Source organism: Hyperolius riggenbachi, chromosome 6 (genome assembly GCF_040937935.1).
Source record: "Hyperolius riggenbachi isolate aHypRig1 chromosome 6, aHypRig1.pri, whole genome shotgun sequence".
Taxonomy (NCBI): domain Eukaryota; kingdom Metazoa; phylum Chordata; class Amphibia; order Anura; family Hyperoliidae; genus Hyperolius; species Hyperolius riggenbachi.
The window spans coordinates 370,134,788-370,161,698 of record NC_090651.1 but is presented as its reverse complement, the minus strand read 5'-3'; the positions used below and the strand labels follow the sequence as shown (position 1 = coordinate 370,161,698).

The 26,911-nt window shown below is 44.4% G+C and overlaps 1 protein-coding gene across 2 annotated transcripts in view; it reads left to right on the top strand.

Annotated features, from left to right (window-relative positions):
- Positions 1 to 26,688, top strand: part of LOC137521934 (uncharacterized) — a 142,110-nt gene extending 115,422 nt beyond the window's left edge. Inside the window, exons 5-9 of one of the 2 annotated variants that reach the window (XM_068241880.1) lie at positions 997 to 1,059; positions 4,231 to 4,497; positions 22,168 to 22,375; positions 23,175 to 25,985; positions 26,422 to 26,688. In XM_068241880.1, the coding sequence (XP_068097981.1) occupies positions 997 to 1,059; positions 4,231 to 4,497; positions 22,168 to 22,375; positions 23,175 to 23,262 (626 nt within the window). In that variant the 3' untranslated portion in view covers positions 23,263 to 25,985; positions 26,422 to 26,688. The remainder of the gene's footprint in view (positions 1 to 996; positions 1,060 to 4,230; positions 4,498 to 22,167; positions 22,376 to 23,174; positions 25,986 to 26,421) is intronic. The other variant, XM_068241881.1, reaches the window with a different exon arrangement.
- The last annotated feature ends 223 nt before the right edge of the window (positions 26,689 to 26,911 follow it).

The window sequence follows — 26,911 nt, the reverse complement described above, 5'->3', positions numbered from 1 at the left end:
GGGAAAAATGTACTTCTTATTTGTATAGGTGTACATGCACTTTTAAATTTTACACTTTGTTGCGCCATAGTGCCCCTTTAATACAGGAATTTATAACTGAAAATTGGGCAGTAGGAAAAAAGGGCGCCGGCTGACAGTGGACGAAAAGGGCACCGCTATAGACTTTAATGCAATTATCGTTAATACAAAAAAAAGCAGAAAAATGGGCGCCACGATAAATATTGTTAACAACATTACAACATTAAAGTTTTTGAAGCATGTTATCGTTTTAGAGGCCTGCAACGTTATAGTTTTTATCATATTATTTTGTTTGTATGTACAGATTTTATGTTATCAAAGATATTATTGTTTTTATGTAGAAAAGGGTGTTTCTGCAGAGGGAGTGGTTAGTTTTAGGCAACACCAGGGGGCTGGTTAGGGTTAGGCACAACCGGGGGGGGAGGTTAGGGTTAGGCACAACCGGGGGGTGATTAGGGTTAGGCACCACCAGAGGGAGTGGTTAGGATTAGGCATCACCTGGGCAGCGGTTAGTTTTAGGCAACACCAGGGGGCTGGTTAGGGTTAGGCACCACCGGGGGGTGGTTAGGGTTAGTCTCCACTGGGGGGTGGTTAGTGTTAGGCACCACCAAGGGAGTGGTTAGTTTTAGGCACCACCAGGGGAGGGTTCTGTGTGAGAGTAGAGTTGGGTTAAGCTGTATTGTTGAATTACGTAACAATTTTTAATATTAATATCTTGTTGTTATTATGTCCCATCTATTTTAACAACGGTATTTATCGTTAACCAAGTTTGACAACAATACTTATCGTTATCAGATTTCGTTAGCCACCGACACCATTTCGTTTTCCAGCCGGCCCCTTTTTCACGGCGACCTTTTTTCATTCACTCGAATATTGTAAAAAACAAGCCATTTTATTAATGTTATTCTGAGACTACAGTTGTTATTTAATATAGATAAATAAGAAAACCATATCACTTCTCTCTTCCCCCGTCTATAGGTCGGTCCGGGACATTCACCACTTTGTTCCTCCTCACCGGCTTGTGCATGGCCGTCACACAAAGTGAGTACTGCTGTGTGCTGCTTACTATGTGTACACATGACTTGCACCACATGTCCTTACATACTGCACTGCTGGGTCACTGTGAGAGTACTTTGGGTTTCCACCGTACATGACTGTCAAACCCCTCAGCAGGTTTTTAGGAGTAGGGATGGTCGGAAATGTCGATTTCTGATTCTGCAGAAATTTTGATTTCCGTCAATGCCGATTACCAATTTCATGGATTTCTGATCGGTTTCCAATTTCCGAGTTCGGATTTCCGATTTCCGAGTAGTGGGTTTTTTTGGGTCATTTTTTGCATTCTCTGATTTGCCAAATTGGTCCAATGCTTCCGAGTTCTGTGATTGGCCTAAAATTACCGAATTGCAGTAATGCAGTATTTCTGCAGAAATCCGATTTCCGAGTTCCGTTTTCCAATTTCAGAGTTCCGCTTGGAAATTCAGATTTCCGATCGGAAATTCGGAAATTTCAATTCCACGAAATCGAATGAGCATCCCTATTCTGGAGGCAGCAGTAGACCATTTCTAGATCATCAGCAAATGCAGACCGCGTTAGTTGAAAAAATAAAATAAATAAATATGTATTAAAAAACAAACAAACAACCATTGGGGGAGCGATCAGACCCCACCAACAGAGAGCTCTGTTGGTGGGGAGAAAAGGGGGAAAAAGTGGGGGGGGGGAGATCACTTGTGTGCTGAGTTGTGCGGCCCTGCAGCTAGGCCTTAAAGAGACACTGAAGCGAAAAAAAATATATGATATAATTAATTGGTTGTGTACTATGAATAATTACTAGAAGATTAGCAGCAAAGAAAATATTCTCATACTTTTATTCAGGTATATAGTGTTTTTTCTAACATTGCATCATTCTATAATATGTGCAGATTACACAACACTCAGCATTCAAAATGATTCTTTCAGAGCAGTCTGTGAAATAATGAACTCTACTCTACCAGAGGAAAAGTAAATAGTTAATTAACAGTTGAGATAATAAAAGTCAGAAAACAGCCCTCTCCACGACTTTTGAAAGTCGTAGAGATAATGGCTTTTTTTGTATAGAGATAACAACTGGAGTTTCTTAAGGGCTGGTTCACACGGGCATCTGCTGAGCTTTTGCTTGGCATTGCGTTCAAACGCCAGCGTTTAAAAGCTAGCTTTTGAAAGCTTTTGAAAAGCGTTCAAGGCTAGCAGTTCTGATCTCTGCTATTGTTTCCTCGCATTTACTGCCTCTGAAAGCAGCACGTTGCTTTTGAGACTAGACGCAACGCTGGGATCTACTGCCAGGCTTTCATGAAAGCCTGCAAAAGCCAGCTCTAAACGCTCCCATTCACTTGCATGGGATGGCAGTAGATCCCAAAAAACGCTGCGTCTGAAACGCTGCGTTAAACGCCACAAAAACGCCCGTCTGAACCAGCCCTTAGGGTTAGCTCTGAATTTTGCAATTGCATTTTATTCATAACTGGTGTATTTGTAATGTACCCATGAATGATTTCTGAGTAGCTCTCTGTATTCTGGAGTGTCTGCACAGTCAGAGAGGTGTTTACATTCCTCACTTGATACAATTAAATAAACACAAGCTAATGTTAAACACAAGGTAATTACTAGTTCAGATGTGGGCTGTCTCTGCAGGGAGTTTAAGTAAGGCCTGTGTTTAACTAGTAGTTGAATGCTGTTCTAGAAAAAAAAAATGGTAGTATATAATATGCTGTAAATAATCTTTTAGAGCAAAGAAGAAATGCTGGGCTTCATTCCGCGTTAAAGAGACACTGAAGCGAAAAAAATATATGATATAATGAATTGGTTGTGTACTATGAATATTTACTAGAAGATTAGCAGCAAAGAAAATATTCTCATATTTTTATTTTCAGGTATATAGTGTTTTTTCTAACATTGCATCATTCTATAATATGTGCAGATTACACAATACTCAGCATTCAAAATGATTCTTTCAGAGCAGTCTGTGAAGTAATGACCTCTCCTCTGGCAGAGGAAAAGTAAATAGTCCAGGAACAGTTGAGATAATAAAAGTCAGATAACAGCCCTCTCCACACTAACTTAGTCGGAGAGTTTAATGGCTTGTTTGCATAGAGATAACAACTGGAGTTTCTCAACTCTTCCTGTACTGGAAACAATTAGACTGATGTATCTGATCTTAAGGTGGCCATACACTGGTCGATGTGCCATTAGATCGACCAGCTGACAGATCCCTATCTGATCGAATCTGATCAGTTGGGTATCGTATGGCTGCCTTTACTGCAAACAGATTGTGAATCGATTTCAGCCTGAAACCGATCACAATCTGTTCAGCTGCTCTTGCCGCCTGTCCCCCCCCCATATACATTACCTGAGGCTGGCTCCCGGGCGTCTTCTCCGCACTGCACCGCACCGCTGTTCTTGCTCCATCCCGGCGCTTCCTGTGTTACTCCGTGACCAGGAAGTTCAAATAGAGCGCCCTCTATTTCAACTTCCTGGTCACCGGAGTGACACAGGAAGTATAAGCGTACACTGGGACATGCGGAAATGCGGTGCAGCGAGGAGAAGAGGACCCCGGAGCCAGCTTCAGGTAATGTATACATGCTCGGATCGGGCCCGAATCGTACGCCGCAAGCGACGCGCTCCTACCGCCAGGCGATCGAGGGTAATTTCCCGCACGGCGCGATCGACGGTCCGATCCGATTTCGGGAGGGAATCGGATCGGCGGGTGCGTTTAGCGCAATCGATTGGCAGCAGATCCGATCCCAGGATCGGATCTGCTGTCGAAACGGCCGTGAATCGAGCCAGTGTATGGCCTGCTTTAATGTTTTATTTCTTAGCTGTGCTACACATACAAATCATAATATCATAGTTTTTTTCTCGCTTCAGTGTCTCTTTAAAGAATCAGTGGTCATTTTAGTAAAAAACGGCCTGGTCACTAGGGGGGGTTTAACACCACGGTCCTCAAATCGTTAAATAAGATTTAGCATTTTCTAAAACTGTAAATTTGTTATTCTCGGTCAAGCATAACAAGCCCGAGTAACCCCTGGAACCATCAGAAGTACCCCCTGGGGTATGTGTACCACACGTTGAGGGCCTAGGTCCTAGAGCACCAAATCATCCATGACCAAGCTTATGCATGTTGCTTCCTCCATACACACGTGCTCGTGATCACTATCATTTTCATTTTCTGCACTTTTCCAGCCTCTGCAGCCTCCCTGTTCACAGGCACCTGGCACGCTTACAGCTTCCACACCAATGCTTCTCTCGATGACGTCATCCTGGGCATCACGCAAGGTTTGCGTTCCGTGTGCGAAATCCTTCCTCAAATCTCTCCAAACACCAGGCCCTGCAAACACATTCATGTCTCTCTCATCAACAAGAGCTTTCTACTACTAGTCACCCAACTGAAGCACGATGATTACTATCTGGAGTATGGACACATGATGACCCTGCGCGGAACGTATGAAGGTACAAGCCAGGGGGACAAGTAAAAGGGCAACTTGTTAAAGCAAAACTGAAGCAAAAAAAACAAAAACAAAAACTTATGATATCATGAATTGTATGTGCAGTACAGATAATGACGAAAGCAAGAAGTTTTGAGTCAGGATGATACCATTTATTGGCTAACTTAAAAGAATAAATGGGCCCATACGCTCAGCCGATTTTCTGGCCGACCGATCAATCACGATCGATCGATCGATTGATTGTTTGCAAATCGGTTGGCCAATCCACCGATCGATGGCCGATTTCGATCGATTTCGATAGATTTCCATCGAACTGGCAGGGTGGAAAATTTAGGTCGATCTGATGAGATTGCTTATCAGTTTGCATTGGCCTTAATGGAAATCTGATGGCAAAAAAATGCCATCAGATCGAATTTCAATAGATTTCAAACTGAAATCTATTGGAATTCTATCCTGGTAAAAAATGTTCTAAAAACGCATCAGATAGATAATCAGATGCATTTCTTATCTATCTGCTGCCAATCTGACGAGTGTATGTATAACTGAGCTTTCAGCTGCAAAGCCTTCGTCTGGCTTCAATCCTGTTTGCTTGCAGGCTGATGGAACAGACAGCTATATACATGCAACATCAAAAGGGGGTACATTGATTTTTTTTCAAGCATAAATACATCATTAAGATGTCTAAAAGAGACACTGAAGTGAAAAAAAATGATCTAATGATTTGTATGTGTAGTACAGCTAAGAAATAAAACATTAGGAGCAGATACGCAAGTCTAATGTTGTTTCCAGTATAGGAGAAGTTAAGAAACTCCAGTTGTAATCTATGCAAATTGCCATTGAGCTCCACGACTTTCAAAGTCGCAGAGAGCTCTGTGTTCTGAAGCTTGTTATCTGAAGTGTCTGTCAAAGTATTTTCTTTTTCTGGTCAGAGAAGGGTTCAAAAGGTCACTAGCCTGGTCTTTAAAATCATTTAGAATGCTGAGTAGTGTGTAAACTGCAAATATTAGAGAATGTTGATGCAATGTTATAAAAAAAATTATATAAATGAAAATAAAAATATCAGAATATCTTCTTTGCTTCTACTGTTCTAGTAATTATCCGTACTATACAACCAATTCATTATATCATTTTTTTTATTTCGCTTCAGTGTCTCTTTAAGTGAAATAGAACATCTAGATGGGGTGGGAGGTTGTTAGCTGAGATAAGACTCCTCCTTTACACAATACTCATAGACTTGGGACTCAGACTGTCACAGAGGCATCCTAAATTCTGGGTTCACAAGTTTAGCTATACAGGCTGAGAAAGAGTTTTGGCATTAAATATCATCAGCATCATCAGAGCCGGGACAAGGTCCTCCAGCACCCAAGGCTGAGACACCAAAGTGCGCCCCTCCATCCCTGCCTCCCCAGCCGTCACACACTGATTGCTATTAGACTAAGAGGTGCCACAGGGCCCCCAACACCTTAATCTCTAGTTATCTGGCTTGTAGTCACTGCCATGTATCCTCTTTACTTATTTCTCTCTGCTTCAAACACAACAGGGGAACAATGGCTGAATGAGTTGTGCGCCGCCTCTTACACTGCGCCCTGAGGCTGGAGCCTCTCTAGCCTCTGCCTTGGCCTTGAGCCTCATACCAGTATAAAAACATGTTGTCCTTATTCAAGCCTACAGATAATGAATAGAACATCAGTAGCAAAAAAAAAAAAAGAGTCTCATACGTTTTTATTTTCAGTTATTTAGCTTTATTTAATAACACTGCATCATTTTGTCACAGTTGCAGTTTTAAAACTACCCTCTGTTTTAAGCAGTAAAACAGAGTAGAGCTAATGACTCTTTGAACTTTCATGCAGTAAAACCTTATCTCAAGCTGTCTCTCGCTGTTTCTTGGCAATGTAAGTGCTTCATAAAACAGGACTGCATTCGACCCACCAGGTCTAATAGCTCAGAGAAGCTCTTTTGCATAGATAACAACTGAAATTTTTTTTGTTTTTTAACTCTTCCTGTACTGGAAAACCTTTTTCTTTGCTACTAATGTCCTATGTCTTAGCTGTACTACACATAATTCATTATCTCATTAGTTTATTTTAGCTTCAGGTTTGTTTTAAATACATCCTATTTATTTCAGCACCCGATATTGCTACAGACATTGCCAGGGATAAATACAATCATTTGTTTGGTAACACATTAATGGCATAACGACAAGTCATGGGTTCCTCCAGCTAATCTCCTCCCCCCCAGAGTCACACCCCCCTCTCCCTTCTCAAATGGTATCTTCCAGGGGGAGCTTTTGTTAGGAGTTACATAACAAGTGTGATCACCATGACTACCTCTTCACCCCCACCATAGTAATGTGGCCACCATGACCTTTTCTCTCTATAACAGTGGGACTATTTTTATTATTAAACTTTAAGCGCTATCATATTACACAAAGCTGTACACAAGATATGGGAGACATTAACCAGTTCCCCATCGTTGCATTGTGTATTTACGACCCTGTGGACTTCACTTCAGCACCAGGGCCGTAGATACACGTATCGAGCTGTTTACACCGTTGTGTGCCCCCTCTAAAAGCTACTGAGACCCCCCACATCTCCCGTGACCGCCCACTGTGGCAAAGTACCAAATGGTGAATAGGAACATGTGTTCCCATTCACCGATCACAGTGCCAATAGTGAATGATGATCTGGCATCAATGAGATGCCCGATCCATCGTCATTCACAGCTCTTCTCTACTTCCTGTGTACTGTTCAGTGCAGGGCTGTGGAGTCGGAGTCGGGGCAATTTTGGGTGCCTGGAGTCGGAGTCGGGAAAAATATGATAAAATGTTCTATTTCTCAGATAATAGTAATCATGAATATTTTATACATACAGTAATAGCTCTGCTTAGTCCACAAAAATGAAATACTGTAAACCAATCAAAATTAGTTACTTGTGCTCCGTATTTTTAAAGTCAGATATACATATCTGATTGTGACTGTACAGTATATATGATGTGTACACAGGAATCTCTTATATATACTAAATAACATCTATGCTGTAAGAATAAAGCCTGATGTGTAGCCGTGTCACTAATAGAGATGGTCAATGAGATGGAAATAATTCTGTGTTGATTCTGATTAATGCAAATGTACTCTTTGCTCATGAAATCAAATAATTTGATATGTTGTTAAAATGTGGTTTGGTGACTACACATTAAAGGGTACCTGAGACGGATGAAAAGAAAAGTTTTATACATACCTGGGACTTCTTCCAGCCCCCTACAGGCTAATCAGTCCCTCGCTGTCCTCCACCACCTGGATCTTCTGCTATGAGTCCCAGTAATTCAGCCACTCAGTGCAGTCCGGCCGCATGCCGCTCCTACAGCCAGGAACATTCTGTACCTGCGCAATAGTGCTGTGCACAGGGCCGGATTTCTGGAAAGGCCACAAAGGCCACGGCCTAGGGCGATAAAATCAGATAAGATAAGAAGGGGAGCATGACTTGGAGAGAAAAGAGGTCATATGTCAAAATTAATCACCTCTTCTGGTCCCACAGTGCACCCAGCCAGCGCCCTGCTCTGCACTAATAGCTGAATTCCAGAGTTCCTCAATTCCAGCAAGTCTCTCTCTCAATCAACATCTGCTGTCACCTCATCTGATGATCAATTCCTCTTATTATGATCATACAAGTTGATGTGAGAAATACCAGGGATTTGCATTACAAAGCAGATGGAACTTAGTTCCGCTGAGTTTTAATGCAGGCATTCAAAGACATCAGTGAACCCTGCTAATTTCTTCACTTTCTCCTTTACAGTTGTGATACACTGACCCCAGCAGCTGTAAATTACACTTTCTTATCTCTAGTCTACTTAAATTTATGGCTTTAGGGTTTTTTTTTCTTCCTAGCCAGCAGTGGTCTCAGTTAACTCTTTCCTGACTCATTTTCTGTTCCTACCATCTATGACAGGAATAAAAATGCTGTTTGCTTTACTTTCATTGCTAAACTGTCACTGTCACCTGAGCTGTTACTACCTCTATGCTAGTCTGTATAGTTTGGCATCCTTCTCCTTTCCTGTAGCAGTAAAGCATTGTACCATTTTAGCCACAGCAAAAGCAGAGAGTTTTGAATGAGGATGATACCATTTATTGGCTTAAAAGAAAAAAAAGTAATCTGTCTGTGAATAAGCCTTCTTAAGACTTTGTTCCCGTATACTGTCAATATGTTAGAGCAAACCACCATATGTACTTTCAACATTCAAAAGAGATACATAGATTTTTCAAATATAAATAAATATCATTCAGATGCTTTAAAGTGGAGCTGAACTCTTGCACAGGACAGAAGGAAAACATAGAAAAATCTACCTTGTATTTTTTAGAGAGCCTGTGTAATTCCCCCTCATCTGTGTCTAATCTGACATTGTAATTTGATCTCTCCTGTGTCCCCTGACTGCCACAACATCTAAGCTAATTTGAAAGCACAGGATGTTAACAATATGTCTGCTTCCATGAAAGCAGGAAGTAGACACTGCCGATTTATTGCAGGATTTGTATCAGCTGTAACAAAGAAATGTTTTTTTTAAAGGTTATTATGTTATTGTGTATCTTTTGAAGCAGAGAGGAAGTTCTGAGTTCAGGTCCGCTCTAATTACAACCAAACATCCAAAGTGGGTATTGATAGGATGTTTGCTACTTACCTGTTCTCTGTTCCTCTCCATTAAGCTGTCCTGTCACCTGTTTGTGGCTATGACTGCAGCCAGTCGCACAGAGGACAAAGAAGCAGCGCATGCTCTGGCCACTCACGCTCCCTGTCACCTGTTTGTGGCTCTGACTGCAGCCAGTCTCACAGAGGACAAAGAAGCAGCGCATGCTCTGGCCACTCACGCTCCCTGTCACCTGTTTGTGGCTATGACTGCAGCCAGTCGCACAGAGGACAAAGAAGCAGCGCATGCTCTGGCCACTCACGCTCCCTGTCACCTGTTTGTGGCTCTGACTGCAGCCAGTCTCACAGAGGACAAAGAAGCAGCGCATGCTCTGGCCACTTGCGACTTGTGCAAGTTTTCTGCTCCTGCCCAGATGTGCACAGCAACCAACGCCAGTATAGTGTTATGCATTCTTGACAAGTACATATATCAGCGTCATTTCTCAAGTATGCATTCCCAGAACACTATTGGCTGCTGTGCACATTCGGGCAGGAGCACAAATTGCAGGAATTATTGAGCAGACAGAGCATCCTCTGATTCTTGGCTGAATGGGAGGCAGAGCAGCACAACTGAAATGAGCCCATTCAAACCAATGATCGATAGTCAGTGTTGGTCAGAATGTTTTTTGGTAGTGGTGGTGGTGGCGGGGGGGGGGGGGGGGGGTAGATGACAGCAGGCCTAGGGCACTGGAAAGTACAAATCCGGCCCTGGCTGTGCAGGTGTAGTACGCTCCCGGTAGCGGAGTGTGTGCATGGGCACTACGTCTGATTTGCTCAAGTACCTGGACTCATAGCAGAAGATCCAGGTGGCGGAGGAGGACAGCAAGGGACTGATTAGCCTGAAGGGGGCTGGAGGAAGCCCCAGGTATGTATAAAACTTTAATTTCATCTGTCTCAGGTTTACTTTGTTACACAGTAGTACTATACTCTACATATGCAGTCCCCACAGAGCTGCAGGGAATCCACTGAGAATGTTGTGCACATTGAACACAGAGGTGTTGTCTATCACCCATAATCCTGGTTCAGATTGTGCATGAAGAATGTGTAATAGAGGTAGAATCTCCTTTTCCCCCTGCGGAGTACCTGCACATCACTCTTACATGTACCCACAGTTACATTGCCTAGGGCCTGATCCATGTTCAGATTGTGCCTGAAGAATGTGTAATAGAGGAAGAATCTCCTTATTCCCCTGCAGAGTACCTGCACATCACTCTTACATGTACCCACGGTTACATTGCCTAGGGCCTTATAGATGTTCTTTGTTCCGGTTTGTACCTTTTACAAGTACTCTTACCAAGGACTAGTTTTAGTCTAAAGGGAATAAATATGGCAGTCTACATATCCTTCTCACTTCAGTTGTCTTTTAAAATTCCTAAGCGTTAGCAGTTAAGACGAATTTCACGTTACATACTTTCAATACAATACAATACAATAACATTTCTATAGCGCTTTTCTCCCATAGGACTCAAAGCGCTTAGGCTCTCTCAGATTCAGTAATTAGTAGGATGAAGTATTCACACAACAAAAGTTATATTTCTGCAAATGCCAAACTGAACAGGTGGGTCTGGATTTAAACACGTCCAGGGATGGAGCTGTCCTGATCTGTTGAGGTAAGGAGTTCCAAAACATAGGGGCAGCATGACAGAATCAATCAACAAGATTGTAATATGCAAATTAGAGGAGTCGGAGTCGAGGAGTCGGAGTCGGAGTCTGTGGAATCCTAAACTGAGGAGTCGGAGTCGGTGGATTTTTGTACTGACTCCACAGCCCTGGTTCAGTGCACAGGATAGTATGGGGGCATCTAGTGGTCAAAAATAAAAATGCTCTTACAAATGTTAATACATTTTAAAAAAATACCCAATTTTAATCCCTCATTTCCCCCTCCTATCTAAAAAAATATAGTTATTGCTGAAAAAAATAATAGTTACCTTAGGGAGTTTTTTTAATGTGTATGCCATTATGGTATATCACTACTACTTTTGCAAAGTATTGCTTGTAATTACTGATCTAGTATAAAGAAATGCAAATGGAAAAAATACACCTTTATTTACAAATAAAATATTGTCGTGATTCATTGTACTAGGGACACAATTTAAAGAGACACTGAAGCTAAAAAAAAATATGATTTAATAAATGAGTTGTGTAGTATGGATAATTACTAGAACATTAGTAGCAAAGAAAATAGTGTCATATTTTTATTTTCAGTTATGTAGGTTTTTTTATAACATTGCATCATTCTCTACTATTTGCAGTTTACACAATACTCAGCATTCTAAATGATTTTACAGAGCAGGCTAGTGAACTTTTGTACTGTTCTCTGCAGGAAAAAAAAAACAATACAGTGCCAGACACTTGAGATAATAAGCTTCAGAAGACAGAGCTCTCTGCGACTTTGAAATTCGTGGAGCTTAATGGCTTTTTTGCATAGATAACAACTGGAGTTTCTTCACTCTTCCTGTACTGGGAACAATATTAGACTTGTGTCTCTGCTCCTAATATTTTATTTCTTAGCTGTACTGCACATACAAGTCATTATATCATAGTTTTTTTTCGCTTCAGTGTCTCTTTAAACATTGTAATAAAAGGGAAAAATAAACATGTTGGTTTTATCTACGGCATATTTTCATTTTTTTTTCTTATTACTCCACTTAAAATGCAGCTAAAATAAAATAATTAACAAAAAATACCACCCGATGTATAGATCATTTTGGTGTCATAAGTGGCGGTAAAGTTATTGATGAATGAATGGGAGGGGAGTGAAATGTGAAAATTGGTCTGGTTTTTAAGGGAAAATAACCTGTGGTGGGGAAGTGGTTAAACAATGTTACTCAGGAAAATTACAGCATTAAAAGATAGTGCACACAATTGTGATGTAACAATAAAAAATGGTGCACAGATTGCAATGTAGTGATAAATATAGCAGATGAGTCATTGAGTTCATATGGTGGAAGAGAAGAGCACATGGGGAGGAGGGTCCTACCAAACAGGCTTACAATTAAAGGGGGGGGGGGGTATTTCCAAGGGAGGGGATTAGAACTAATAAGATGGCGGGTAAGCAATGGTGACCATCCCTGATGTGGCAAGGACCTAGGATGGTCAATGAGATGTCGAAAATTTGATTCAAGCCTACATAAATTTGCACATTTGCATACAGTATTTGTATAATCTTGGAATGATTTGCAGATCATTGACCATCTCTAGCAGGTACTGGTTCCCAGTTGTCCTTTTAGGAACGCTTAAGATCCCCTTAAGTTCTGATAGCAGGAAGTTTCGTTTTAACTCAGACGTTGACTACTTTCCCATCTACAATGCTCAGCCAATGACACATCAGCCCACCACCTTTCCCCTTCTCGCTTATTAGCCATGTCCCTAGCAAGAATGTCCTCCTCCTTGGACCTAGACAATAAGCAGACAAAACATTTATTTTACTGAGTGGCAAAAGTACCCATATCCAACTCTTTTTTTTTTTCTCCTGAATTGTCTCTTAGATGATATTTTCCCACCTTGTCATAAAATGCCTTTCAAGCCATATACATACTCAAAATAAATTTGATAGTACCCTTTCACCAACATTGGGGCACTTTTTCAATTTTAAAATGCTAAAAAGTAATTTTAAAGAGACTCTGTAACAAAATTTTGCAGCCTGATTTCTTCTATCCTATAAGTTGCTATACCTGTTCTAATGTGGTCTGTCTTACTGCAGCCTTTCCTAGTTGCACAGTGGCTGTATTATCTCTGTTATATCATCTAATCTTCTTTCCTTTGCCGGCTTTTTCGGCTCAGGCAGGAATGTGCTGCTCTGCTGTGATAGGTAGAAGTCATACACACCCTCTCCACGCCCCCTCCAGGCTCTGTATGAGTCACAGACTGAGCTTCTCTCAGCCTATCACATGCTGGTTAGCAGCCATGTCTTTTGTTTGTAAACAATGCCTAAAACTGGCAATTACAAGCCAGGATTGCAGCAGGGAGTGGCAGAAACAGCACAGAGGGGCCCAGGAGAACATAATGAATAAAATGGTATGCTTTTTATTGTAAGAATTTTAGAGTACAGATTCTCTTTAAAGAGAAGATGAAAATTATCTCCTAGTAATGTACTTGCATTTGGGTTCATAGCACACCAGAGCAAATATTAATAAAAGGGAATTAGCGGCTGTGTAACTGATGCTACTTATTTAGCCTTGCTCATCACGAGCTAATCACGAGTAACCACGGTGGTTACTCGTGATTCAAATGAGTTCTAATTGCCGCAGCTGAGCAGCTGTATGTGGCGGGGTTAATTACCCATAATGCCGCCATCCGCTCTGAGTTTCAAAGAGCTTGCAAGCGACCGATTGGTTGCGTTGCAAGCCTCGCTGTAGCGCATGTCATCCTTGCGGCTTGAAGGAGGAAGCGTGCCATGGCGAGGCTTGCAACGTGACCAATAGGTCGCTCAGGGCGGATGGCGGCATTCTGGGTAATTAACCCCGCCGCATACAGCCATTCAGCTGCTACAATTACAACTCATTTGAATCACGAGTAACCACCATGGTTACTCGTGATTAGCTCATGATGAGCAACGCTACTTCTAGTCACCAACACTGCACATATAAATCTGGACATAAATTCATGATATCCGAAATGTGTTTAAAAAGTTCATATTACAAGTGCTGCCCATCACTGAAGCAGCATTAATTCCAATTCACTAAGCCTTTGTCAACTCTTACTATGGTTTCATAGCTAATCATATTTAAAGAGGCACTGTAGTGACAAATAATAAATAATTAAGGATACCCACGTATACAGTAATTTTCCTGGTGTCTGCATCAGAAACACTTCCTGTGTCTATATATTGCTGTATATTGGTTTTTTGCCCCGCCCTCCCAGTGATGCTTAGCCTAGGCTGTTTAGCAAAATTCTCTCGCCCCACCCCCAGGTATTATTTTTACTGTCTTCGGAACACTTAGTATGCAAACATTCTGCAGTAATGAACATAACAGGACTAAAGTTGTTGCCACCCTGTGATAAATGTCAGAATGTAAATCAGGGAGAGAAAAGATTTTACAATGGGTAAACACTGACTAAATAATCTATAAGGGCTTGTTCTCACTGCAGGCGTTTTTGGTATTTTTAAACCCCGGGCGATTTTTCAAAATCGCCCTGAAAGCGCTTACACAATGATTCTGTATGAGACAGTTCACATATGAGCAGCTCTTTTGCTTTCCGCTTTAAAAAGCGGTGCTTGAAGCCATTTTTGAGGCAACTTCGCCTCAATGGAAGTTATAGGAAAAACGCAAAACGCTCACAAAACCGCTTTGAGCAGCGATTGCTTTCGCGTTTTTAAGAATAAACACATGGGGCTCGATACACAAAGCGGTGATAACCCAGTTATCATGCCTAAAAGGCTTTAGGCGTGATAACCATTGCACCACGCTGGTGAAAAGTAGTGTTGGGCGAACATCTAGATGTTCGGGTTCGGGCCGAACAGGCCGAACATGGCCGCGATGTTCGGGTGTTCGACCCGAACTCCGAACATAATGGAAGTCAATGGGGACCCGAACTTTTGTGCTTTGTAAAGCCTCCTTATATGCTACATACCCCAAATTTACAGGGTATGTGCACCTTGGGAGTGGGTACAAGAGGAAAAAAAAATTTAGCAAAAAGAGCTTATAGTTTTTGAGAAAATCGATTTTAAAGTTTCAAAGGGAAAACTGTCTTTTAAATGCGGGAAATGTCTGTTTTCTTTGCACAGGTAACATGCTTTTTGTCGGCATGCAGTCATAAATGTAATACATATAAGAGGTTCCAGGAAAAGGGACCGGTAATGCTAACCCAGCAGCAGCACACGTGATGGAACAGGAGGAGGGTGGCGCAGGAGGAGAAGGCCACGCTTTGAGACACAACAACCCAGGCCTTGCATGAGGACAAGAAGCGTGCGGATAGCATGCTTTGTACCACCATGCAGTCATAAATGTAATAAAGATAAGTGGTTCAATAAACAGGGACCACGCGGCAACGCTAACCCAGCAGCAGCACACGTGATGGAACAGGAGGAGGCGCAGGAGGAGAAGGCCACGCTTTGTGAGACACAACAACCCAGGCCTTGCATGAGGACAAAAAGCGTGCGGATAGCATGCTTTGTACCGCCATGTAGTCATAAATGTAATAAAGATAAGAGGTTCAATAAACAGGGACCACGCGGCAACGCTAACCCAGCAGCAGCAGCAGCAGCAGCACACGTGATGGAACAGGAGGAGGCGCAGGAGGAGAAGGCCACGCTTTGTGAGACACAACAACCCAGGCCTTGCATGAGGACAAAAAGCGTGCGGATAGCATGCTTTGTACCGCCATGTAGTCATAAATGTAATAAAGATAAGAGGTTCAATAAACAGGGACCACGCGGCAACGGTAACCCAGCAGCAGCAGCAGCACACGTGATGGAACAGGAGGAGGCGCAGGAGGAGAAGGCCACGCTTTGTGAGACACAACAACCCAGGCCTTGCATGAGGACAAAAAGCGTGCGGATATAGCAGCAATGCTTTTTGCCGCCATGCAGTCATAAATGTAATACAGATGAGAGGTTCAATAAACAGGGACCGGAAACGCTAAACCATCCCAGATGTTCATCGGTCATGTTACTTGGTTGGGGTCCAGGAGTGTTGCGTAGTCGTTTCCAATCCAGGATTGATTCATTTTAATTTGAGTCAGACGGTCTGCATTTTCTGTGGAGAGGCGGATACGCCGATCTGTGATGATGCCTCCGGCAGCACTGAAACAGCGTTCCGACATAACGCTGGCTGCCGGGCAAGCCAGCACCTCTATTGCGTACATTGCCAGTTCGTGCCAGGTGTCTAGCTTCATGCCCGGTTTCAGGTCCAGCGGTGCCAGCCACAAATCCGTCTGTTCCTTTATTCCCCTCCAAATTTCCTCCCCTGTGTGCTGCTTATCCCCAAGGCAGATCAGCTTCAGCAACGCTTGCTGACGCATGCCAACAGCTGTGCTGCACTGCTTCCACGATCCTACTGCTGCTGGTGCTGGGTTAGCATTTCCGGATGAGGTACAGCTTTGAGATGCGTTGGAGGAGAAGGAGTCAGAGAGGTAGGTGCTGCTGTTGTTATCCAGCTGTTTGCGGCGTGGGCAACACCCGCGCCGTAGCAGGTGAGGAATCGCTGCCAGGCTCCACAAGGTTCACCCAGTGCGCGGTAAGGGAGATGTATCGACCCTGGCCGAACGCACTCGTCCAGGTGTCAGTGGTGAGGTGAACCTTGCAGGCAACGGCATTCTTCAAGCTTCGGGTTATTTAGCTGACCACGTGCTCATGCAACTCAGGCACTGCAGAGCGCGCAAAGTGGTAGCGGCTGGGAACCACGTAACGTGGGATGGCCACTGACATCATGCCCTTGAAGCTGTTTGTCTCCACCACTCGATATGGCAGCATTTCGCAGGCCAGAAGCTTGGCTATGCTGGCTGGCTGTTACTGCCACGGCCCGGGGGTCATTTGCTGGCAATTTCCTCTTGTGCTCAAACATCTCAGAAACAGACAACTCAACCGTAGCGCTGCACACCGAAGGGCTGTTGGTTGTTGTGTTTGATGAACACTGGGAGACCTCAAGAGCACTAGTCCGGAAAGTGACAGTGTCAGCATCGTCTGATGTTTGTGAATGTTGTGAACCACGCAATGGCTGGGCTACTGCTGCTGCTGAGGCGGGTCTGGTGGTGAGTCTGGTGAACCCAAGGGAGGCAGTGTTGCTGGTGGTACCCTGTCCTGCCGCGTTTGCCCACAGAGTGGGATGTTTGGATAGAATGTGGCGGCTCATGCTGGTGGTGGAGAGGTTGTTAATACTTTTCCCCCTGCTCAGGCGGGTCTTGCACACCTTGCAAATCGCCATGGTAACATCCTCAGTGCAGTCTTCAAAGAAAGCCCAGACTTTAACTGGCTGAGGACTCGGACCTCGTGCGTGATGTGCTGGTGCTGCTTAACCCACTGCTGGACGCTTGAGAGGTCATCCAAGTAATTATCTGGTCCTGTTCTTTTGGATCTGTGAGGGTTGTTGTCCTGGACAACATGGGCAGTATTGAGTGGGTTTTCTTGGGTGCTCCCCTGTGGCCTGTACGTGAACCGTCAGGGGAAACACCTCTTCCCTTGCCCCTCCCTCTTTCACCGGATTTCTTCCTCATTTCACTTATCCTTAAAGTACATGCTGACTGGCAGCAGTACAGTGGCAGTACAGAAATGCTATACAGTGGTGGGTGAGCGGTGTACCACTATTGTCAGCAGTGACACAGAGCACAATGCTATACAGTGGCGGGTGAGCGGTGTACTACTGTTCCCAGCAGACACAGAGTGGAAGTAAACACAATGCTATATAGTGTGGCTGAGCCGTGTACACAGAGTGGCATTAAACACAATGCTATATAGTCTGCTATATAGTCACCCCGAACAGGGTGATGTTCTGCAGAACCCGAACAGTGGCAAACACTGTTCGCCCAACACTACTGGGAGGGAACGCAGATTTTAGTACCTAAACACACGATACAACATGTTTTCCGGGGTCGGACTCTGAGGCACATACAGATGGTCCCGATCATCATCCTCATCATACAACTCTTCTCCTGAGTCTGACCCACCCACCACCTCTGCCACCCCAACATCCCCAGACACAGACCCCTCATCGTCCTCAACATTAACTTGGGATGCTGGCCTGAGCCAGACCTCCTCCTCCACATCAGGCCCCATCATCTCCTCAATGGCAGCCCTCATTAATCGCTCTGGCGACGGACTGATGGACACAACGTTCTCCTCCGGGGAGGGCTGCTGCTGACCACTGGCTGCTGGGGTGGATGTTATAGCTTGCGTGGGGCGTTGGCTGTTGCTGTTGTTGGGAGTGCTGCTCACAGCGGAGGTCTCTGGGGAACTCATGTTGAGCTCATATAGTGGTTGACGGTGAGTGGAGTATTACTGATCCCAGCAATATACACACTGACTGGCAGAGTACGCAATGCTATATAGTGTGGCTGAGCGGTGTACACAGAGTGGCAGTAAACACAATGCTATATAGTCTGGCTGAGCGAGCGGTGTACTACTGTTCCCAGCAGAATCAGAGTGGCAGTAAACAATGGTATATAGTCTGGCTGAGCGGTGTACATAGAGTGTCAGTAAACAATGGTATATAGTCTGGCTGAGCGAGCGGTGTACTACTGTTCCCAGCAGAATCAGAGTGGCAGTAAACAATGGTATATAGTCTGGCTGAGCGGTGTACATAGAGTGTCAGTAAACAATGGTATATAGTCTGGCTGAGCGAGCGGTGTACTACTGTTCCCAGCAGAATCAGAGTGGCAGTAAACAATGGTATATAGTCTGGCTGAGCGGTGTACACAGAGTGTCAGTAAACAATGGTATATAGTGTGGCTGAGTGGTGTACACAGAGTGTCAGTAAACAATGGTATATAGTCTGGCTGAGCGGTGTACACAGAGTGGCAGTAAACACAATGCTATATACTCTGGCTGAGCGAGCGGTGTACTACTGTTCCCAGCAGACACAGAACAGTAAACAGAATGCTATATAGTGTGGCTGAGCGAGCGGTGTACCACTATTCCCAGCAGACACAGAACAGTGAACAGAATGCTATATAGTGTGGCTGAGCGAGCGGTGTACCACTATTCCCAGCAGACACAGAACAGTAAACAGAATGCTATATAGTGTGGCTGAGCGAGCGGTGTACCACTATTCCAAGCAGACACAGAACAGTGAACAGAATGCTATATAGTGTGGCTGAGCGAGCGGTGTACCACTATTCCCAGCAGACACAGAGTGGCAGTAAACAGAATGCTATATAGTGTGGCTGAGCGAGGTACACAGAGTGGCAGTAAACAGAATGCTATATAGTGTGGCTGAGCGAGCGGTGTACCACTATTCCCAGCAGACACAGAACAGTGAACAGAATGCTATATAGTGTGGCTGAGCGAGCGGTGTACTACTGTTCCCAGCAGACACAGAACAGTACACAGAATGCTATATAGTGTGGCTGAACGAGCGGTGTACTACTGTTCCCAGCAGACACAGAACAGTACACAGAATGCTATATAGTGTGGCTGAACGAGCGGTGTACCACTATTCCAAGCAGACACAGAACAGTGAACAGAATGCTATATAGTGTGGCTGAGCGAGCGGTGTACCACTATTCCCAGCAGACACAGAGTGGCAGTAAACAGAATGCTATATAGTGTGGCTGAGCGAGGTACACAGAGTGGCAGTAAACAGAATGCTATATAGTGTGGCTGTGCAAGCGGTGTACTACTATTCCCAGCAGACACAGAGTGGCAGTAAACAGAATGCTATATAGTGTGGCTGAGCGAGGTACACAGAGTGGCAGTAAACAGAATGCTGAGCGAGCGGTGTACTACTATTCCCAGCAGCGACACACAATGACTGGGGGGGACCCTGGCTAGCGTGGCTGGAGCGCGAACTACCCTGCCTGCCTACCCAAAGCTAAACCCACAGACAAATGGCGGAGATATGACGTGGTTCGGGTATTTATTTACCCGAACCACGTGACAGTTCGGCCAATCAGAGCGCGTTCGGGTCCGAACCACGTGACCCGTTCGGCCAATCACAGCGCTAGCCGAACGTTCGGGGAACGTTCGGCCATGCGCTCTTAGTTCGGCCATATGGCCGAACGGTTTGGCCGAGCACCGTCAGGTGTTCGGCCGAACTCGAACATCACCCGAACAGGGTGATGTTCTGCAGAACCCGAACAGTGGCGAACACTGTTCGCCCAACACTAGTGAAAAGCCCCTTATCACGCCTAAAGTCAGTTTAAGCGTGATAAGTTTAGGCGCACTGGTAACGATATGGCCTGCAGCCACTGCTCCCCCCCCCCCCGGGGCCATTTTGTGGGGGCTGGAGGGGTCGCAGCATGAGGGGAAAGCCATGGCCACAGTCGGCGGGGAGGGGGGACGTCCCTCACCTCGGGGCTCTCCCCTCTGCGCTCCCCTCCAGCTTAAATGTGTGTCCGGGCAGCAGCGGGCAGCAGACAGATACATACCTTCCGTGCGCTCCAGCCTGCGTTCCTCTCTCTAGTCTCTGATGGGACTTTCTGTTATACCGGAAGTCGTGTCAGAGGCTAGCGAGAGGAACGCAGGCTGGTGGAGCGCACGGAAGCTATGTATCTGTTTGCTGCCGCCGCTGCCCGGACACAAATTTAAGCTGGAGGGGAGCGCAGAGGGGAGAGCCCCGAGGTGAGGGACGTCCCCCCCTCTCCGTCGACTGTGGCCATGGCTTTCCCCTCATGCTGCGACCCTTCCAGCCCCCACAAAACGGCCCTGAGCAGGCCCCGGGGGGGCGCTCAGAAATTCTGCAGGGGGGCCCGGTGGGGCCTAGTTACCCCCCGTGTAGGCATGATAAGTTTAGGCGTGATAAGTTTAGATACGTTTAGATCGCGCGCAAAGTCCTGCGCGCAAAGCAGTGCCATTCAACTCTATGCGACATTTCGCACGCACCAGACTTTGCTAGTGCAAAACTTGATCAGCTGTGCACTGCGGTGCTAACCCAATTGGTGCTATAGTTATCACGCCTAAACTTATCACGCCTAAACTGAGTTTAGGCGTGATAAAGGGCTTTTTACCAGCGTGCTAACTGTTAGCACGCTTTTGTGAATCAAGCCCATTGTATTTATTCATTTCCGGGTCAAAGAGTTCACTTCCTGACTGACGTCAGGGAGTGAATTACCAAAACGCTCGGGAAAAACGCATCGGAAACCGCTAACCACAAAAACGAATCGCCCACCCATGCGCCGGTAATTGAAAAAAAAACACCACAAATAAAGCCCACCGCGGATGGACACGCGAGCAGAACGCAATGTGAACAAGGTCACAGAGCTTGTTCACACTATGAGAGTTTCTGTAAAGCGCTGGTGATTTTAGGAACCGCTCTAAAAGTGCTTGTGCAGTGTTTTCCTATGAGAGTGCTCACATGTGGGCGTTTCCATTTCTTTAAAATCACAAACGCGCTACATGTACCATTTTCTGAGCGTTTTGGCTCAATGGAAGGTATAGGGAAATTGCAAAGTGCTTGAAAAGTGCTTTGTATAGCGATTTCTGAGTGCTTTTAGGAATTTATACATTGTATCTATTCATTTCCAGGTCAAAGAGTTCACTTCCTGACTGATGTCAGGAAGTGAAAATCTCAATCGGTCAGCAAAAGTGCTTAGAAAAGCGCTTTTCTAAACGCAAAGCACAGGGAAAAGCGCTTTTAAAAAGCTCAATAAATCGCTCAGCACTTGCGGTAGTGCTGGTGATTTAAAGTGTGAATATAGCCTAAGCGAATAATGTTAGAAATCTGTAGTTTTAATCATTTATGTTATTTTCACTACAGTTCCTCCTTAAAAAATCCAAACCGCACCCCCCTTGCCATCCTTGTTTGTTTATTTTTTGTAGGACATAAGTGCCCTTCTTTTAGTATTTCTTTTATTTATTTTGCTGTGCCTCCAATCTTTTATTCAAGTTCAAACGACTGAGGCCCAGTGCACACCGAGCGGTTTTAGGAGCGACCCGCCAACCGCATTCGCCTGTGAAAACGCTTGGCTAATGTATTTAATTGGGATGGTGCACACCAGCGGTTTGAGGTTTTTAGCAAACCGCAAACGTGCCTCCTGCTGCACCGCTCTGGCAAACGTTAGATCGGAGCGGTTTTCCAGGCGTTTTTTTTTACAGGAGCTGTTCAGTAATAGCTTTACTGTAACAATATTTGTAATCTGCTACACAAAAACGCTCCAAAAAACGCTAGGCATGTGTAGAAAACCTCTCTAAACAGGCCTAGAATCGTTCTGAAATCTGATCCAAAAACTGCTAGCATTTTGCAGATCTGCTAGAGGTTTTGGTGTGCACTAAAAGACTAAAAGAGGTTTGAGGGTTTACTTATATTATCTCCATTGATATCCAACAGTCCTAAAAGACTTTAGTTAATCAGGCTCTACACAGAGCCAAGCCTGATGAAGCCAGCTAACGTTACTTATTTTATAGGCTCGTTCAGTGATGAGAAATCGGCTCTAGAAAAGTTTGTTCATCGTGAAGATGTTCCAACTCAACGCGTTGCACCTACGCAGAACACGGATGTCCAAGACAACAACACCATTCGGAATGCTTGGTGGATGCTGACCTTGATTATCCTAGGCGTTCTGACTGGAATTGCCATAGTAGTTGCCATGGTTGCCCTGTTGGTCAGAAACAGGTAAGGTAAACACACGCTTTCAGCAAAGCTTTATTAAATACAGGCAAGTTAACAGTAGGGATGATCAATGAGATGCAAATATATCAGAGTTCATGCAAATGTATGCATTTTTTTAATGCAAATAAATGCAGTTTGAAAATGGACTAATCATTTTAAGTCCAGGTTTAAATTGATTGGTCCATTTTCAAGCTGCAGGTATTTGCATAACGATTTGCATAAACTCAGAAGTATTTGCATTTGGACACTCCCCCCTCCTCCCTCACCTCGGGTTCTCCCCTCAACACTCCCATCCAGCATCAATCAGTGGCTGCAGGCATCGGGCAGGAACACACACCTCCATCCACTTCGGAGGTCCAATCTCTAAGTGTTTAAACAGGAAGTAGCGTCAAACACTTAGGGAGCGGAACCTCCAGGTGCGTGGAACGCATGAGGGTATGTGTTCCTTCCTGCCTGCTGCCTGCTGCCACTGATTGATGCTGGAGGGGGAGCACTGAGGAGAGAGCCCGAGGTGAGGGAGGAAGGTTGAGTGTCCCCTCTCCCCGCCAATGTGTGGCCAATACTCTCCCCTGAATTTAAAGTAAGTGTAGATTCTTTTTCTGACTGTAGGGGATATTTTTTAACTGAACATATGCATAACAATTAGGAGAAGTCAAGAAGACAGTCCAACGCCTCCATTACAGTTGTGATATTTGTGTTCAATATAACTTTATAAAGAAGTACACAAATTCTTTTTGCTTTGTAATATTTATTTTGCACGCATGGCTGCACATGTCCTCAACTGTATCTGATGTATTTGCAGGTTGTGTCCGAAGAACCATCAGCAGCAACCACAAGACCCCCTTGCTCTACAGCCCCTGAATGGTTCTCCAGGAGGAGGGGAACCTTGACTAGCGCCGTCCTCGAATTTACGAGTCATGACAGCTGGTTGTCCAATAGTCTCCGTCAATCATTTTCTTGCTTATCCAGTATATGTGTACCTTGCGTGGTTGCAAGTGCAGCTATTCAGTCCAATTATTTCATATGTTTTAGATGATGCTTCCGAAATGTTGCATGATTTTTCTTTTCTTGTTTTTCTTCTTCCCATTAATATTGTGTTTGCAGTAAATTTTTATACCTGTTCTAGAGAAGAATTTGGTTACGCTCGAATTGGTTAGGCTTTGAAAAGTAATACCTGCCATTTATTTATGTGTCTAGGTCACTGTTCCACTAAAGACAAAATAAGGTGGGGCCAGCTGGACACCTTCATTGTGCTGTAGAACACATTTCATCAGTCCTACCAACACTGTTATCTTTAGACCCAACAGGTCACTAAGATAGAAACTTGTAAATCCCAAAGATCCAACCATTAAACCACACAAGCAAAAAAACGTGTTGCATGCAGTCTAGCGTACTGAGCCAAGCAGATATTTTTACACTTGATAAATCAAGCCACCCCTGAATATGAAAATGCCTCAAAATAGCAGGGGTAATTATTCAAGTAAGGACTCTGCGGTCTACCTACTTCTCAAGGAGAAAGGATACTCTTTTGAGTATGGCACATTATAAACTGAGTAGAAAACTGGTTCACTAGAGGGGTTAAAGAGGCCATCTATGTGACTGGAAAAACCCACCTCAGACCGTGAAAAAGGGGGTTTCTGCACCATTTATCATCAACCATGCTGTTTTAGCTTGTTTGCCTGGATAATTCGGATACACTACAAACATTAAACAGGCACTTAAACTATCTGGATCTGCATTATCAGCTTAAGTTAGCTAGACCGACTGAGCTAAATGTTTACATAAATTTCCCTTGCTATCTCCTTATCTGATTAGAACAAAGAAGTCACTCTGTAAATGTGATGAAATGTCTTCTGCAACAGAGAAGAGTATCCATTTGAAGATGCCTTATTTTTTCTTTGGATTCCTTATTTACGCCCATATATCTTTTTTGATCCTTCAAAATGTTTCAACTATTTTCTTTCAACTCTTTTTTTTCTAGTCAACTTGCCAACTAATGGTTAGGAACAAAGGGGGTGCAGTTATATTTAACTTTTGACAGCTGTAGTGATGGTTCTTTCAGCTGTTGGCGTGTTGTTTGCGCACGCATCCTTTGTCTTCTGCACTTAGTTGGCTGTGGCAGTATCTTTGGCTGGTTTCTGTATCTCCGAGGTGTTGTAGGGGAGCCTCCTGCTTCGCCCCTCCTCTTCTGTGGAAGTAGGTGCATCTCGGCTGAGCCCAGCGGGCATTACTGTCACTAACTGATGGCTGAGATAATCGTGAATGATCATTTTGGCTTGCAAAGATCTGGTGACTATATGGCAGGTGAGGAGCTTGCCTTATGTCAAGATCAAGGTAATTTTTTTCCATTTTGGGTAGATGGAGGGAAGCCCTACGTACCCTCATATTTTGTTTTTTATTTCTGTCTGGTTACCGGTTGGGAAGATTTTCCCTCACTTCTGTTTAAGAGACAAATGGGTTGATTAAGGCCCCGTTCACACTTGCGTTTTGGCAAGTAAACGGACCGGATCCTGATCGGATCAGGACCTGATCCTGATCAGAACCGTATGGTTCCGATCCGATCCGGATCCGGTCCGTTTGTATCAGGCATGCATCAGGCTGCCATCCGGATCCGTGGGCAAAAAATAGTGAAATTTAAATAAAAAAATGTTGGGGTCAGCAGAAGGTGCACCTGGTGCACCTGTAGAATCAGGTTCCTCCGCTGTAGGCCTCACCTCCACCTCCGACATTCTGCCAAACAGCTCCAGCACGTAAGTCACTGCTGCTCCACTCCAGACATGCTTGACCCATGTGTCCCCATCCGAAATGGCCGCTTGGATACGCATAGGAAGTGGGGTAGAACGTCAGGTTTTTGTCGGCAGTGTGTTCTGTGCCTTCCGTTTCCCATTGGTTTCTGTGTTCCGGATGGTGCTGTCAGGCTCAGGTCCGGCTCCGGTCCGGGTGCGGGGGCCGGAGATCCGGACCCTAAAAATAGCGCATGTTGGAAAAGTGTCCGGAGTCCGGATCCGGTCTGGCTCCGTACTGTACGGAACGGACACGTGTGAACGTCCGCATAGCCTTTGCATTGCTATGCAGAACGTACGTTCCGTTTGTACAGTATACCGTCCGGATCAGATCAGGAAAATCCGGACAGGGAATGCTAATGTGAACCGGGCATTATGCTGTGATGTGTGAATCTTTAAGCATGTTACTTTAGCATGTAACGGTTTACAAATTTAAAGTGTTATTTCTGAAAACTGGTATTAAATTCAAAACTTTATCTTTGATCTAGCACATTAAACACAGCATAAGACTAATAGAAAAAAAGGATATAAATGGTTTCCAATTTACTGGAAGGGTTAAAATTTCAAGCTTCTTCTTCACTCTGAATCTAACTGATGACATTGCCCTTACTTTTCCAAAATGATCAAATTGTCTTCAGCTGTTTGGGAAGCATAAATATGCAATATATGAAAAGCTTCCCCTCTATCCAGGAATGAACGGATAACTTTATCTACTTTATTTCCTCAGTAATTACTTAATTACAAGACCATCTGATAATGTGTCCAACAAACAAACAATGTTATCAGTTAGCTTTAAAGAAAATCTGCAACGAAAAAAACTCTGCTAGGAGGTACTCACCTCGGGTGGGGGAAGCCTCCGGATCCTATTGAGGTTTCCCCCGTCCTCATCGGTCCCACAGCGGTGGCGAAAATCCTCCCGGAGCGGCGGCGACGTAAATATTAACCCTTTGGCTCCAGCGCAGGCGCAGTATCCGCTCCTTCCCACAGAGATAGGCGGAAATAGCCGATCTCCGTCGGGCCGCTCTACTGCGCAGACGCAAGTCTCCGGTGTCTGCGCAGTAGAGCGGACCCAACAGAGATCGGCTATTTCCGCCAATCTCCATCAGAAGAGCCGCAACAGTGCCCCCGCTGGAGCCTGGAAAGGTAAATATTGAACAGGCTGTGGGATCTGTCGGGCGGCAGTTCGGAGGGCTGCAGCAAGACCCTCGTGGGACACAGGAGGATGGGGGAAGCCTCATTAGGATCTGGAGGCTTCCCCCTCCCGAGGTGAGTACCCCCCATGGGAAGTTTTTGAATTTACAGCGTCCCTTTAACCGGCAATGTTATCAGGGCCTTCCAATGACTTGAAAGCAGCCTTTCCTTGTTTTGTTTTTTTGTAGTTTTATGCTGTGCTTAATATTTGGAAGCATAGATACAATTTTGAGTTTTATACCCTTTAACACATTGTTGAATACATAACACAGTCTCCATTGGGCATATTGATATTATATCTTAAAATTAAGTATATTTTCTGTCTTTAATGTGGTAAACCATTTGGGATTGTTTCTTGCCTTAGTCGTTACTTATATATTTGACGGACATAAGTTTTAAGCAATATGGCTTTAGGCACATTAATAATTAGGCACTTAAATAAGGTGTGTTAATCCATGCGTTACAGCATTAAGCCCCATACACTCTCTCAACAGCGGTCTTTTATGCAGCACAATTATCAAACAACTGCTGTTGTGAAACAAGCTAAAACAACCCAAAAAAGTTC